Source organism: Taeniopygia guttata, chromosome 5 (genome assembly GCF_048771995.1).
Source record: "Taeniopygia guttata chromosome 5, bTaeGut7.mat, whole genome shotgun sequence".
Classification (NCBI taxonomy): Eukaryota; Metazoa; Chordata; class Aves; order Passeriformes; family Estrildidae; genus Taeniopygia; species Taeniopygia guttata.
The window spans coordinates 18275474-18292200 of record NC_133030.1 but is presented as its reverse complement, the minus strand read 5'-3'; the positions used below and the strand labels follow the sequence as shown (position 1 = coordinate 18292200).

Genomic DNA, 16727 nt, shown 5'->3' with positions numbered 1-16727 from the left:
TGTAAAAACGATGTTAGTCCAAGGCTAAGGTATATTCCTTCCCTTTTCCTACACATATATTGGCACTGACTGCAGCCTTGCAGGCTCTCCCACCCCAGCCACCCATCTACAGCACCGCTTCCACTTGCCTTGTTAACAGGCACTACCTCTGTGTGGTTAGGCTAGCAAAGCCCTTTGCAGCACTGTGGTCCCTGAGCCCTGCTGCAGGGTACTGGCTGTGATCCTGCCTGAGCCAGGAGGAAACCAGAGGGTGAGTGTTGCACCAGATTAGCCCAGAGTCCTGATAGAGGCTGTGGGACAGCTGCTGCACACCAGCACCCCCCATTTGGGGGGGATCCTTATCAGAATGCTGAAGTAATTGGCAGCTTCTGGTCTGTTGGGTAGATCAGCATCGTTTTAGGCTGCTTCACTCTGCTGGAGTTCTGTGAACCACTCAGAGGCTTACAGCCTTGCCAGACACACACAGCAAAGCACACACAGACGAGGGATATTCAATAAATTACAGAAAAATTTCAGTTCTGTAAACTGGTCATTTGGAGCCAGCTCCCCAAAATGCAGTTTTTGGTCCCTCTCTGGGTGAAGCATCAGACTAGGCCTCTGCCATCTGACCATAACTCCCATGACTGTCTTCCTTCCAGCTTTCTACTTTGGGATCTGCCTGAGCATGACCCTGATCCTGGCAGCCCTGCTGAGCTCCGCCGCCATGGTGCGGGAATCGCAGTGTCTCACTGCCATGGTGCGTATCCATACCTCCAGGGACTGTCTGGGAGTGGCTTTTTGTCACCTGGGGCTGGCCCCCTTAATGTGCAGTGCTGGGGTCTGCGTTGCCTTATGCCCAGGAGAATGCATGCCTGGGGAAGGAGGTCTTGTTGTTCCACCTTGTGCTGCAAGGAGACAGTTTTTAAAAACCATCACCTTGCAGAGCTCTTTGGGCTGAGGCTTGCATCATTCTGTGCCTAGTTTCTTTTGCCAAGGTCCTGTGTATGCAGCTTTCAGAGGGAAGGTGTTTATCTGCCAAGCAACTATGGTGATGACAATTCCCAGGGTATTTTTTTTCTCCTCATCAAGTCAACACTTGGTTTGTATGAGGAAACTTTAGCAGTGGGATTTTGGGTCTCACATGCTTCCCCCAAATTGTGATAGCAAAATTAGCCCCTCTTTTTCTCACCTCACAGCAAACATTCATACAAAGCATGGCAGTAGGCATGGGGGATTTGTGCAGGACCCTGAATTTCAGCCTACAAGGAGAGGGTGGAAAAGTAGCATAAGAGTTGAAATTCCCCCTTTCTCCTCTCCATCAGCCTCTTTGGGCCTGGACCATGTTGACAGTGGCAAACTGCACTGTGAGATAAGCTCCATTTCAAAACAGAGCCTGCATGTGGGCCTTAGCCTGCACAGAGCAGCTTCCAGCCTTGGAGCTGGAGGGATGAGTGGTAAAGTGCTGCTCACTGTGTGTTTTCCCATATGAAGGGCAGGAGTTAACAGGTAGGTTGTTGAGCATGAAATCTTACTTAACATAAAATAATTGCATTGCTGTCATACACTAACTTTAAAGAGATTTATCTAATCTGTGTAATTGGGGGAAATGATACTGATGGCAGAAATGAGAAGCTGATACCTGAAAATTCAGTGCAAAGCAGCCACTGAAATTAATGTTTTCACCTTCTCAATACATCATCTTTCTTTCTTTGTTTGAGATGCCCAAAGGGGCCTCAGTTGCCATGAATTAAGCAGAATGTGTAACTCTTCTCTTTTGCTGAAGTGTCTTTAATGTGTGCCTGCTATTACCACATCAAAACCAACAGATGGGTATGTACAGATCATCGGAGAATGTCATGGCTGCCTGAAGATAGTCAAACTTCTTTATAATGTTTATTTGTTGCCTTACTCTCTGGTATAGTTTGGAGCATGCCACTCCATAGAGCAGGCTGTTAAAGAGGAAGCACCAACACGTACTGAGTGAACTCCAGATCTGCTGTCCAAAGAGCATGGTCCGAGGGCCACACGGTGCTGCTCTCCCTTCCCATTTTAAACATGGATGATCCTTTCCTCCAGCCACCCATTATCTCCTGCAGCATGGCTGGTTTGGGGTATCACAGCCAAAGCAACCTCTGGCTGGCAGAACCCCCAAACTAGGTATTTATTTTTGTGGTTCCTAGTGCGCCCTGTTGGCTTGTCTTTAGCTTCCACAGTTTGAGTCCTCTGGGGGATATGGCCGGCTGCACTTTGGGACCCTGACGGCACGTTTGTGGGGAAGTATCGCTGCCTCGCGAGGAGCAGAGGAAAGCTGCGAGGTGCCTTCCCCCTCTCAGCAGGGACAAGGGGACGCCTCGGGCTCGGTTTCCGCCGGCTCCGCGCCGAGCGGCGGGGCAGGAGGCGGGAGGGCCGCGGGCAGCCGCGCGGGGCCGCTGCAGCGCCGCGCTCGCCGCTGCCGGGGCCGCGGGCCCGCCGGCGTGCCCCGGCCTCCGTCACTCCTGAGGGGTGCTGGCACGGCCCTCGGGAATTAACGGGAGCCCTGGGACACACTCCAGAGCTGGTCACTGGCAAGGGTGTTCTCGGCTCCCGGTCGCTGAAGGAGCTCATCGGCGTCTTAAATCACACAGGGATACTTCGCCTATTATAAATCGCCCCCTCCCCTCCCAGCCGTATTTCCCAGCTCGCTGCTTGTGTTGCCCCCAGTTCCCATCCAAAGGCACACATTTAATCTTGGATCTGCCAGTAAGATGCGAGAGCAGGGAGAGCCAGCCCTGACGCCTGCAGTGAGGTGCAATCGCAGGCAGCAGTGGGGTTTGGCCCCGTGGGGCTCCAAAACTGGTGAGCTTGTTGTCCATCCCTGCTGATCCCTGCTGTGCTGTAGCTCGCAGGAGCTATCAGCCCTGCTGCTTGGAGCTTTGTTCCTCCTTCTGCAAGAGAGAGAATCTTTCATCTTCCCCCACTATTGATTTTAAAAGAATTTTCCTCCCTGCATAGAGTGTGCCTTATCTAGAAGACCATTTAATTCAGTCTTTAATCAAAGAGGGAAGACAGCAGACTATTTGCCTGACATCTGTGGCTGTCCAGGAAACTGAGGTGCATGAGGGATGTCTGCATCGATGTGGCTGGTCCACCACAATGCCACTTGGTAAACCAGCCACCCTGGGGAAAAGCTGACAAGGGTGCAGATTGGGCTTTCAGGAGCATTTTGGTTTTGTCTGTTTGGATTATATATCGTCATGCTGCCTGACTATCTGGAGGTTTGTGTGCCTACAGAGGAGGAGTCTCTGGTCTTTGCAGGCCTTACTTGTGCTGTTCTAATAACAGTGGTTAGAAACCAGGACAGGTCAAACTGGTTTGAGCATACAGATCTCAGGAGATTGTCTTCTACCTGCATTAGCAGCATCATGAGACTAGATGCTACTGTGCATCCAGTGCGGCTTGTGAGTAAGCTGGTTCCAAAAAAGTAATTGAGAACTTAAGGATAAAAAATTATGTCCTAAAATCCATTATTATTACGACTAAAGCTCCTCTTAAATAGGGAGAATAGCAACAGGCCTATTGATTGTCCTCTAGCTCAGGCAAATTCTGCTTTCTGGTGATCCATGGCCCATCATGCAGTCAATCCTGGATTTAAATATCTTGCAGCTTTATAGTCCCTGGAGGCTGTGTCACTATTGAAGGGGAGGAAAAGGAAGGAAAACAGAAGTTTTCCTGTTTGCATAAAGGAAAGACTCTGGCACTGGTGAGGTTTAAAGCACCATGTGTTGTTACCTGGTCAGAGAGAGAAAAGGAAAGAAAAGACAAAAATGGGGAGCAACATGCCAGCTGAAATTCTCACATCTGAACTTTACAGTCTAAAACATGACTAGTATAGAGGAAAATTTGTGATCAGGATGAAGCAGATGTTCCAAAAAAATGCAGTGCAAAAAGGCTCAGTGAATACCCAATATAACCCAGTTTTTCATCAAGATTGATGAGCTAGTAGGGCCACCGTGCAGCACAGACTGTTTGCTTTATTATACCCAGGTGTAGGCCAGTATGTAGAGGGTCCTTAATATCACTGCAGCACACTTCAGCATCTTCCTTTCTAATTTAATCTGCCTCCTGTGCTCTCCCTTATGGTGCAACACTTCTGAGTGAGGCATCTGTGTGCCAGTGGCAGAGCTGGTACCAAGGACAGGTTCCTCTTTTGGACTGATGTCACTGACTCATTTTTGCTCTGTGGAAGGGCAAAAACATTGCACGTTTTTAGATGAACTAGGTCAGGCAGAGAGGGACACAACCTGATGGATGCCATCTGAAGTTTCCCCCCTCCTTTCCCTGCCCCTGGGCTCTGCAGTCTGGTAGGGATCTGACCTTTGCAATGACTACAGCAGCACCAAAAAACAGCTGGAGCAGAGCAGGGCAGAGGTCTGCTCCTTCCCTGGAAGTGTGGGAGTTTGGCAGAACACAGCTAGAGAGCACAGTATGAGCTAAAAGATCCTTCCCTCATCCAAAGCAGGCCCCCTTCACAAAAGGGGAAGCATCAGAAAGGTGAATTAAAAGCCGACAGACAGGGTGCTGTTCCTATGGATTCTGCCAAGTCTGTCAAAGAGAAATTGTTCCTTGCAGCAAGGATGGAAGCAAGGTCATTCATAAAAGAGTAATTGATGTCTGCCTGGTGACAGCCCTCCACAGGGCTGATGTGGCTGTCTCTTGCAAAGGGAGCAGGCAGCAGGCTGTGGCTGGCTCCGAGGAGCTCCAAGGGTCTGGGAGATGGTGAACCAGCCTCAACCCTTCCGCATTTTGTATGCAAACTGTACGTTGCCTTTTTTTTTCTCTCCAAATGTCTTCTAATGTAATTAGAAAGTTGCTATTCCAAAAGCCTTTTGGCTGGAAATGGAAAAAGCAGTCTATAACTCATTTATAAGATGTTCTTGGAGCCATGTAATTGCTGTGCACCAGCTGGATGGATGGGGAGCTTCCCAAGGGGCTGCATCTTGGTATTCCCAGAGAAACCGGACAGAAATAAAGAGAGAGCTGATGCTGAAGGACTGAGATGTGGAGTGGAGCTGAGGAAGGGAAGATGAGAAAGAGTACTTTTATCTGCTGGGTGTTCTGGCCCCAGAGAGATGTTGTAAGTGCTGGAGCTGGTAGGGAAGGAAGGGAGGGCACAGAGGAAGGAACCTGGGCTGTCACTGGCATCCTGTTGCTCATGCTCTCTGGGTTCATGGTGGGCCGCCTGAATTAAAATTTAATGGAATGATATGCAGAAGAGTGGTCACATCAGTGCTGGTTTTTCCATCTGACTAATTTTCTTTTTTTCAGATATTCTTGTGTTTTAACTTGATTTTTGGTGAAAATGCTGTTTGTTTGGTGGGGAAGTTGTTGGAGGCAGTGCAGAATTCAGGGTCTGGTCCTACTGAAGAGCCTCCTGACATGTCTGTGTAACCTCACCTCCTCCCTTCAGTTTGTGCTGCACCTGCAGGGTTGAACCCCCCCCACTCCAGCTGGGTTTTGATCTGAGATATCTTGCCCTGCGCACTCTTCCACATCTTCATGACATGTAACCACCTTGTCATGTCCGTGTTTGATCAGACTTTTCCTCCCATCTTCTTTAGGGTCTTGGATAATCTCATTTTAGCTCCTAGCGAGGCAAACGAGTGATCTCATCAGCTATATGGCCAGGCAGCTGCCAAAAAAATAAATGAAAGCAGAGACTGGACATACATAATTTAAGATTTTTCGTAAGAGCTGTACCAGGGTTTTCCCCAGTGTCTGATGCAGAGCCTGAAACAAGGCAGCCCAAAAAAGTGGTGAATACCAGTGGCAGTCTTGTTCCAGGAGCAAAGTCCCCAGGCAGGGCAGAGAAACAGAGCAGATGGACAAGAGCCAGCAAAAGGATTTTACTGGCACATTCACTTTCATTTCCAGGATTTGAAGTAACACATTTTCATTTCTTGCTGCTTATGCATGAGTTTGGAGCTTTTTTTTTTAAATTATATCTTTTATGCAATTTATTTTTGGTGAAGCAGAACTGGTAGAAGCAATGTTCTTCTTCCTCTCTTAAGCTTGAATTTGGTAAAATTTCATAAAAGGTTTAAACTTTTCCAAGTTATTTCAACTCTATCATACAATGAAAACAGTCATAGAAAAAAAATAGAAATAAAAATAAGGTGCAGTCAGCTGGGTTAGTTTCCCACGTAATGTTGTGTTAAAGAGGCACAGTTTAATGGAAAAACTTGTAAGGGCATTATTTTCAACCGATGCTTATTCATCACCTTTTGTCATTCCAAGGCTAAGCTGTGGATTCATATTGGATGAGCCCATTTAGCCTTCAAAGGCTTTACAGGCACTTTTCCTTTCCTTTTTTTCTTCTAAATGTGAACAAGATCATTTGGTCCAGCTGTCACAGCAGGCGAGCGCTTCTTATATCAGGGTGTGGGATTTTTTGTCCAGGTTTGTTCAAATAAAAACACAAAGCATGTAACTTCCAGCTCTGCAAGCCTAAGGAAGAAGACAAAAGTCAAACCATGTTCCTGCATCATTGCTGTTATTGTTGAGACACTTCAGGGTCAGTTTCTGGCCTTGATTATATTTCTGTCATCCTGTTGTCTAACTAGGATGGTGCTGATCTAAGGAAAGCAGCTTGGCTGTGCAGCTGCCACCTTGCTCACAGAGTAAGTCCAGCTCTTCTTCTAGAGCAGGTTGATTTCTATCTCTGTCCCAGTTATTTCTTTCTTTGTGGGATATTTGTGTGGGTTTCCCCCTCTCTGAAGCCAATAGCCAAGTTTTAAATGCAGGGGATTGAATCCCATTATTATGGAGCACAGTCCTGCAGCAGAAGGGAAGCATACTGTAAATACTATGTTTTATACCTCCTTTTCTTTGTCCAAGAGGAATTTGGGCAGAATAGATTAACTGCTCTGCAGGAAGCTGCCTGTTTTTTTTTTTTGTCAAACTCCTCAATTGGCCACAGTGTAATTAGAGGGCTCCTCATGGAGAACCACATTATTGTCCATCTAATTTCTTTTAAGTAACTGACCTTATGAGGGATATTAAAAGAAGGTGATATTTAAACTTTAATGAAACTTGCTCAAACAAGCATATTAAATATGCTTGTGTTTGCAAATGGGTATTTTTCTCCCCAGGCTGTAACTGTTGGTATTTTTTCTCTTTATCCTCAGGGATTTTTTTGTTTTGCTCTGGCATTTTGTGGATTGATCCCAGCTGCCTGCTGGAGATACACACACAGCACGGAGGTAAGTGTTGGCTGCTAGGAAATACCACCAGCATCTAGTCAGAGATTTTTTCATAGCGACTATTCCTCCCATAAAAGAGACATCTGGTGTTAATTAAGCCATCCATATTGAGGTCTATCAGATCCATGCTCTGTTGCATCTGTCCCTTGAAAGAACAGGGTCACCTTCATCAGATGCCTCTTCAATGGGATCATTTGAAGGGAGAAGCCCATGGAGAACCTTATGCAGGGCAAATGCTTTGTGCTGAAGGCAAAACAAAATGCAAGTCTCCTTAGCTTTGGGATTTTTTTTTTTTTTTTTTTTTTTTGTCAGGGGACGTTTGTTTTGTTTTGTTTTGTTTTGTTTTAAATTAGATGTTTGACTTTTGAAAAGTCATTTCCAGCTGGTTCTAATTCCTGCTAACGTCAATTGGGAGCCTCTATTTTAAGGCAGTGGCCAGGAGAAGCACCCAGGTGATGTGTTTGTTAATATGCAGCAGTGATACATAAAAAACAGAGTGAAAAATGGTGTTTTGGGTCACTATGAAGCTGGACCAGAACCAGAAGATTCTAGGAGGCTGAATTTGGAAGAAAATTGAAGTTTGAATTTTTAACGCAGAACTTGCTGGTGCTGGGGTAGATGGGTGACGTGGGAGATGCAAGGTGGTGGGTAAGTTGGTCTTTATTCCACTTTTTCCATCCCTGCACTCAAAAAATACAAAATTTAGGTGACTCGGGAGTGTAAAAAAATCATGACATTTTTCTTTTGAAAGCAGAACACTGGTATTTTTGGCAAGGACTTAAATAATTCAGAGAAGTGCCTGGGACTTTGATAGGTGTTTCATGCAGTGGCTCACTCCTTGTGTCTACTTTGCTCCTCCCAAGCCCTGGGCACGTGCCATAACCTTCAATGTTCTGGGCACCAACGAGGATGTAACATGAAACATCATCCCAGCGAATTCAGGATTGATACTGCCAGCTCATCTTTTTATGGTTAAACATACTGGGAGTGATCAAAGACTAGTCTGAAGTGTCAGAAGGCTGGCCTTGAGATTTTCTTCTGTGATGGAGGAGCACAACTCCATCAAAATCCCAGAGACTCAGTCCAAACTAGCACTGTGGCAATTGCATTTGCAGGCACAAGGAGCCCTGTGTGTCCTGTGCATGAATTAAAACCCAGTCTTTCTGAAGGCAAAAGTCAAGGTTAAGGTGAGGGATAAGGTCCTGCTTCTCTAGAAAGCTTTCCCAGAGCTGGCCAGTGCCCAGAGTAGTTGAAAATCCTTTGAAATGCGCAGGTGGCTACACTGGACCGGGCTAAGGTTGTTGGCCAAGGAGATTTTTGGCTGACCTGCTGTTAGCCAAGGTAGCAGCATAAAAACCCAGGAAGCACAAAGCAATGCTTTTTCAGATGCCAGCAGCTTGTGGCCCAGGTGTCTACTGGTGGCAACTGCTGGTGCCTTTGCCTTTAATGTTCTCCCTGGGTTTTTCCTCTGTGAATTTGTCCAACTGCTTTGGAAACATTAGGGTCAGTGCTGATGGCACAACAGCATCTTTTATCTGTATGCTTAACTGGCTGAAGTGGATTCAATCAGAGCTGAGACATCCATGAAAAAATGTCTTGCCACAGCCTCTTTAATTTTTTTTCTTATTGTTTCAGGCAAAACTATCAACATTTATTACATTCCTACTAACAGTTTAATATGGAAATAATTTGGTTTTCATGAAATCACGGAAGTGAGCACACTTTCCTTCTTCGTCTGCCGACATTAAATTGTAGATTGAAGCAGAGGCCATGTCAGGAGAAATAGCACCAGAAACTGTCTGGTTGGCATTGTGAAATTGTGTTTTCTAAGTAGACTATTTAGCTTTACTGTTAATCCACATACATGGTGTAGGGCATAAAAAAACTGCAAGAAAAATTGATTATAACCAGGGATGTGCCATGCAAAAAAATATTTTGCTGAAAATATTTAAAGAAGTATTACTTTGTATATCTCTTAATCAGTACATCTGTTTTTATTTCAAATTATTTTCATGGGATTTTTTGCTCTGAGTGCCCTGCCCACAAATGCACCCATGGTTATGGTTAGCTTTCGTTATTGGTTGGGTTTCAGTAAGCAAAACAGTTTCCACTAGACAAAATTAGGGGGTTTTGTAAAAGGTTGACTTTCTGAGCAAACAAAACCAGCAGTGTTTCTGACAGAAAAAAATACCCTTAGAGACCATCTTGTGTTTCTCTGCTTCCTAAAATCCAAGGAACAGCGGGGAATATAAATGAGGAAGATTTAATTAGAAGTGTCACTTACAGAATATGTGTAAATTTAGTTTAGACTGAAAAGTAACCTGTCTCACTAGAGAGAGAAATGCAGGTGTGAGAGAAAAATACAGGTGCCTGAAAGAAGTGCAGTCCTGAAAGAAATGCCCCTCCAAGACAGGAGCACAGTGATACAGAAAATTGAATGAAATAGGGATAAAACTTCTGAAGTCTCATTATAGAGGTGTTTGTTTGCTTGTCTTCGTCAAAAGAACGAACCAAATTCAAGCAGGTGTCCTCTGCTGCCTACTGCATGTCAGTACTCTCAAAAATAGTTAATTGTGGTAATCTAGGGGGGAGAAAAATCAAACCCAGCCAAGTGGGTGGGTGCCTTGTAAGCCTGATGGGTACACAGCTATCAAAAAAGGAACACAACTGAGGATGTAAAACTGAATATGGATGAGTATGGCCATTACACATGCCTGAATCATTAAGAGCACCGAGAGATACTGCCCCCATGTTCATAGCCAGAACAAAAATTTCAATTTTTTTCCCATGAAAAATACATTAGTTTTCCAGTGGAATGCCAGACAGAAAATTAGGCTGTTCATTTTGGAAATGCCAGCTGGGAGCTGGTGTCAGTAGTTCCTGTCCTCTCCCTCCCTGCTGGCAAGGTGCCGAACACAGGCAGCACTGAAAACAGAGTCCTCCCCTCCCTTTGCAAGCTGGGGATGGGAGGTCTCCCCTGCACTGATCCATGGCAGATGCTTCAGTGGTTTACTCCTGTTGGTAAAAAAAAGATCAAAGAAAAAAAATCTACATTTTCTTCAAATAGCAGAACCCTCTCACAGAAAATCATCTGAAACAGTAAACCCCAATACTCAGTTGAAAAATTGTTTTCATGGTTATTATCAAGAGACAATAGGTAGAAATGTAGTTTGAATATGATGAAAACAAGATGCCCTTTTTGCCTGTGTCGCTCTTTTAGGGCCTTTTTTACAGTACTTCCTACAAAGAAGCTGGGCAGGGAGAAAGGAAGAGTTATTTGTAAATATTTTATATTCTCAGACCTGGGCACTGTAAACAAAATTAATCTTCCAATTTCCCATTCTTTTCTGCTTTCATGACTTATTGTAGCTTCTGGATGAATTCTTTCAGGCAGATGTCAAATGTTTTAATTTCAAGTTATCCACATTCCAGATGGACTCGATGTCACCATAGTCTGTTTTCTTGTGATGTATGCCAGACATGCAGCAGTCATGAACCTGAGATTTATCATGTTTTATCCTAAAAGGTTGCATCCCAATTGTTCCTCCTCTCAGTGGAAGATGTGGTCTTGGTAGGGAAGTGTTGCAAACCTGTCTGAGGAAGGACAGTAGCGTAATCAAATGAGAGACTGATGTGCATGTGAGGACAGAGGGGATGGGATGACCTCTATGCAAGGTCTTTGCTGGAACTGCTGTGGCAACCACAGAAATCATGAGATTTTCAGATGGTTTTCAGCCACATTAGGAAGTCCTGGCTCCCGAAGCTGAAGAGCTGAGTCTTGTTTTCCAAAATTATTTTTGTGGCAGTTCCATTCCCACAAACTGCTGTCTGTTTAAGTGAGGTCCCTCTGTCATTCACAGCATGGCCAAAAAGAGCAGGGATGTGGAATGCAGAGAGGGATGTAAGAGAGACATGCCACATCTAACACAGCTGGTGGGGAGGGCTGCTGCTTCCTCCTCCTGCTCCCCAGTTTCCTTTCTCTCCTCACCCATTAACTGCTGCTTTACAAACCTGTCTGCAGAGGCTGGAGCAAAGCTGTACTTGCAGCAGCCATAGAGAAGATTTGGTATCCCTACTAACCAACACAAGACCAGAATCATTAAGGTTGGAAAAGACTTTTAAGATCATTGAGTCCAAACTTTAACTGTCAACTAGACCAGAGCACTTAGTGCCATGTTCAGTTGTTTCTTGAACACTTCCAGGGATGGTGACTCTACCACCTCCCTGGGCAACCCATTCCAACGCCTGACCACCCCTTCAGTGGTTCACTAGTTCCATTGCTTCTCTCTGGACAAGCTTCAGTACTTCAATGTCTTTCTTGCAGTGAGGGGCCCAGCACAGGGCACAGCCATCCAGGTGTGGCCCCAGCAGTACCCAGTGCAGAGGGACCTGAGGTTTGGAGTTATGTTCTGGGCCCTGCTGTGAAAGAGACCAGAGGAGGTTCTATTCCACATCAACTTCTGCTATTCCATTTCTCTGCAGCAGCTTCTTCCAGCAACCCTGTGACCCTGTCCCCATAAACCGGAATGGTAGGGTGAGTCAGTGACGCTAAAATTGCTGCAATATAAAAGGAGGTTTGCAACACAATGAGCATTTTAATTACAGAGATTTATTCACAAGTAAAAGCATAAAATGGATTAAATTACAATTTCCCAACTCAGGAATTTGAAACTGGTGCAAATAGTTGTCCATATTTCTGTAAAAGCTTGATTCCTCATGTCGTCTGAATGAAGAGGTTGTTTGAATTTGCACTAGCTGCAGTGATATGGTAATCTCTTAATTATCAAGTGGTTTCTCAGTTTGCTGGGTGATTTCAAAATGAGTTTCACCTGTGGCTTTTGGCTTCACATGAATGGAAAGGCATTAGCCCCTCTGTGCTGCACTTCAAGAATAAATGCAAGGATTTAGCTTTTTATGGGCAGGGAATTAATACAAGCCATTTGTCTACATCATGATTCTCCTGCAGCCTTGCTCTGCTTCCTTCAGGAGAACTTTTCTGCTCTCCTCATGCTGGGAAGTGGAAATGGAGTCTTCCATGCTTTGTTAGCAAGCAAGGTGGTACCTTTTGAGATGGTGATTTTCTAACCCGTTAGAAAGCCTGGAGTACACACCTGGAATTAACAGCTGCAGCTGTTAAATAACAAACATTGCCACACCTGGGTTTTTTTCTTGGACAAAGCAGCTTCCCTCCTCCCTTCTCTGCATATGGAACCAGCACTGGTCTTCTGTCTGTGGGTCTCCCTCCCAAGCAGCACCTTTTCAAAGCCAGAGGCAGTATTGCCTGGGTCTCAAGGAGGGAAATCATCTCTTACCATGCATAAAACCAGCACATGCATCTTGTTTCTGCAGGTATGTAAGGAACAGCCCATCACTTCCCAGGTAATTTCTTAAGTGAAACTGTAGAGGTCCTTCCTCTGTGGATTTCCTAGGGTGTGTTTGTGTCTGCCATTGCTGCCTCTGGTGTATGTTGGGGAAAAGCCTTGCAGGGACTTTAATGATTACATGCAGGCTGAAATCCTAGAGATTTTAATGGGATTTAAACACAAGCTGAAGGTGTGCTCAGGAGTTTTCTGAAACCAGACTGTAGCATACAGGTAGGTTCCTTTCGGGCTTTGATTCAGGAGGGCTGGATCAGGATTGTAGCTTCTCACAGGGGTCTTCCAAGAGCATTTATAAAATCACTGATGTTGCTGTGAAAACACTGTGAACTATCTGACATGCTCCTTGCTCTTACTCTTAATCTAGGAGGCACAGTCACTTTAAAAGCACCAAGCTTTTCTCAGTCTCTGGACTGACTCCATGGGAAAAACAAAAATGGGGGGAAACCCCTCCCTCTTCCTTAACGTTTTTAAATACTGTGCCACTTTCCCAGTGTTTATGTTCTCACCACCCAGTGGCAGCCCACTCCCCCCAGCGAGACACTGCTCTCCTTTGTCTGAGCCTCCACACAGGCATTTGCACTCACGGGTTCTATAATTTATGGCTGCCCCAGCGCTGAACCCAGCGGCCCCGTTTCTGTGGCAGAGCTGGAGCTGCAGCTCTGGTCTCCAGCAGCATCAGCCGTGGCACCTGAAGCCACTCAGATGGTTGCCATCGCTGCAGCTCACCACATCAGAACAGCCACCACCCACTCAGAGGTGACAGGGCTGCCCTGGGACTGGCTCTGTTGCTGATACCACTGGTTTATAAGCTAAAACTGTTTATTTTCAGTGTTACTCAGTGCTTTCTGTTGGGAAGCAGTCTTGCCTGGGACTGGTTTCAAATGCTACAGGTGAAGGCTCAGGGATGGCTGAGATAATTTGACCACACTTTTGGGGAGGGGATGTTCACAAATTACAGTGTTGTGTGTTTTAAAAGACAGATAAAGAGTCAGTGTGGACCCTTGGCAGCTTGTTGGCTTTGCAGTTCTGTTATAAAATTGACTGAAAATTTAAAGGTTTTTTTAAACAAAAAAAACAACAATCAAAGAGCAAACATAAAAAAGCTAATCCAAAAAAATTCCAAGAGGACCTTGATATACTGGTGACATTCACAGCTCTGCAGCCACAGATTTGGAGGATTTAGGGAGAAAAATCCTTGTTGATATTGATTAACTGCCTGCCCGGGTTTTCTGCACTTCCCTATAAGGCATCTAGTGCTCTGTCACAGACACAGAGCAATGCTACATCTGTGTAGCACAAAGGTGGCCTCTGGGTTTTATGGCCTGGCTGAGCATGAGACTGTGATGTCCCCCTGCCCATGGGCCAAGAGGGATGTGTAGCCCCCACACAGCTAGAATCTGCTCTTCTTTTGGGGATGTGGAGATAGAAAATGAGGAGGTGAGCAGTGCAACAGCTCAGCACTTTTTCGTGTTTTAAATGCTTTGTGCAAGAATGGAATGGAAGTGCTGAGGCTGGAGAGAAAGAGTTTTTGCTTTTTCTGAATTTCTTATTCCACAGCAGTTTTTTGCCTGTCTCCTTCTGTGTATATAGCAGAAAGTAGAGGGAAGCCCATATGGTTTGGCTTGGGGGTTTTTTAATGTATGAATGTATAGACAGATAGAAAATCTGTATGCATATACAGATCTGGGGGGGGGGGAAAAAGGTGAAACCATTTGGCTAATAGCCTCATCTGGATCTTATGGCATCAGTGGTCTCCAGTGACCACCGACAGTCAGAGGGGGAGCAGCACCTTCTTATTTTGTGCCATTTACCATGGGAGACCTCAAAGGCTGCTCCGATTTGCAACACTGACTGGATTTCTGCATCTGGGAATGACTGGCTAGAGGAAGGCTCTAAAGGAGAGAAGCTGATGCAGTGAAGGAAATAAAAAAGCTCAGGAAGCTGCAATGACTGTGTTAGATGGGACTTGGTTGAGTTTGAATGGGGGAAGCTCATCTTACCATGTGTTTGATCCCTGTGGTGGAAGTTGCTCTGCAACCTGACTAATGTCTCCAGAGTGGCTTTCTCTCCTCTGTTTCACTGCAGTTGCATCATTGCATTACCCAAACCCAAGCTGTTGCATCTGCCCCCACCCCTGTTTCTGACACACTGTGATTACATGCATTTCTGCACACTGAAGAGGAAAGGGAAGACAGAGACAGCAAAATGCAGAAGTGTTTTTCTCCCTGGAAGAGGGAAGAGTTTTGACTGAGTTCACTACTTTATTCCAGTTTCACTCCTTAACCGTCTAGCTTGCTGTTCATAGCAGAGTCTGCAGTAGCCACCTCTAGAGGGACATTTCTGCGTGAGGCTGGTGAGTGCATCTTCTGGTGATGCTGAAAGAACATGAAGTGCTGAGGCTGCAGTCTCTTCTGAGCCTGCACTGCATCTGCTCAAGGCACAGAGACCTGTAGGAGAGGAGGATCCTTCTCCTGCTTCCCACACTTGTCTTCCTCCTCTGCTATGTCAAGAGTGTTCCTGTTTATTGGAAAGGAGGAAGGTGGTTTTGTCCTGAGACAATCCTGATATCTTCTTTCACTATGTTCTCCTTGAGCTTTGCAGAGGGAATTTTACCCAACAGCAGTATCAAAGGTGGTTCATTAAGACTCAGACCATTGTTCTTGGTACAAGTCTACATTACTTTCCACCTGAGTGACACTTCCAGGTTGCCTAGGCATTCACTGGCAGCAGGATTGGGATTCATTGGCATCTTTGCACTGGCTTGCAAAGGCATCAGGAACTGAAGGCAGACCTTGTCTCATCTTTCTGTTCCAAATCCAGTTACAGGTAAAACTTGTCCTGCTAACTAACATTTTTTACTTAGGTTATTTTTCTTCTTGAAGGAGGTAAGGTGGAAATTTGCTTTAGTTTTAATAGCCAAAGGCAAGAACTCTAATTGCTTAGAGTACATGTCTTCCTGGAGTCATACATTCTGCTTCTTGGGGGATAAAGGATTTAGAGGATGATAAATAATCTCAAAATTCCTTTTTTCTTTTACCTAAGGTGAAAAATGGTACTTACTGAGTTAGTTGGAGTCAGCTGCATCCATTTCAGTGGTGATTTTCCATTTGTTGTATCCAGCAACCCATCAATATAATTCCTAAATTAATATTTCATTAAGGAACGCAGATAGAAGTGGGAGGCAGCAATTATTTACCTGATTTAGAGCTGGAACATTTGACCCAGCTTCTTCCAGGAAAATAATTACTCTAAGGTGTGACCTCCATATCACTCAAGCTGGATATTTTTCTTAACCAAAGCCCAACTGATGCTTTAGCTTCAGCTCATGGTGTTGCTTTCTGATGAGCACTGCAGGCTGAGTCTGCCTACAAGGGAGAGCTTTGTCCAGCAGAACTCTTCCAGCAGTAGATCACAGCATGTCACTGGTAACAGGAAAATCCACTTGACTGTTATGATGCTTATGTGTGGGAGGAGTGAAAGACCTTTCAAAAAACAGATGGACTTTCTCTTCTCCAGCTGTATCAGCCCATTGTGTGCCAATTACTCTTTAAGTGATGGAGCATGGCTCTTTATCTTAAAGCACATTATTAACAGCATCAGTATAAGCACTCAAACTCAACAGTCATCCTGTTGCTTAAATGTGAGAGAATGCACCCTGAGTATTTTTAATCTTTTTTCCCCAAAAACTAGTGTAAGATATAGAAAAAGAAAATTGTCTTGAGACAGTGGACTTAAAGTTGCTCATCAGGGGAGTGTGTGATGGGAATCTGTTGAGGATGGCAATTGAGTACAAAGCAGTGCTGAGTCTAGCTCTTCACTGTGTTTGGATCAATGGAAAATATGGGGATGAACTTCTTCTGGATGTAGCAATGTTGCAAGTAAGTAATGAAACCACCTGGTGACTGTCTCATGCTTTCAGGCTTTAATTTTTACATCATCAGGCATGCATGAGCAAGCACAATATTTTGGGCTGGATAGATGCTGCTGTGCATGAGCCATGCTTCAGAGCTTGGCTGCAGCTCTGTCTATAAACATAGCCCCATCCCAGACAGCTAAGTGTGTTTTGCTCTCCTAGGTCTTATTAAACCAGACCTCTTGTATGCTCTGTGGCACAGTCTTCTGCACAGAA

General features: G+C 45.0%; 1 protein-coding gene across 1 annotated transcript in view; it reads left to right on the top strand.

The window, feature by feature from the left end:
* Nucleotides 1-16727, top strand: part of TSPAN32 (tetraspanin 32) — a 28909-nt gene that overhangs the window by 3167 nt on the left and 9015 nt on the right. The window contains exons 3-4 of the mRNA XM_002198070.6: nucleotides 639-736; nucleotides 7143-7217. Coding sequence (XP_002198106.5) covers nucleotides 639-736; nucleotides 7143-7217 — 173 coding nt within the window. The remainder of the gene's footprint in view (nucleotides 1-638; nucleotides 737-7142; nucleotides 7218-16727) is intronic.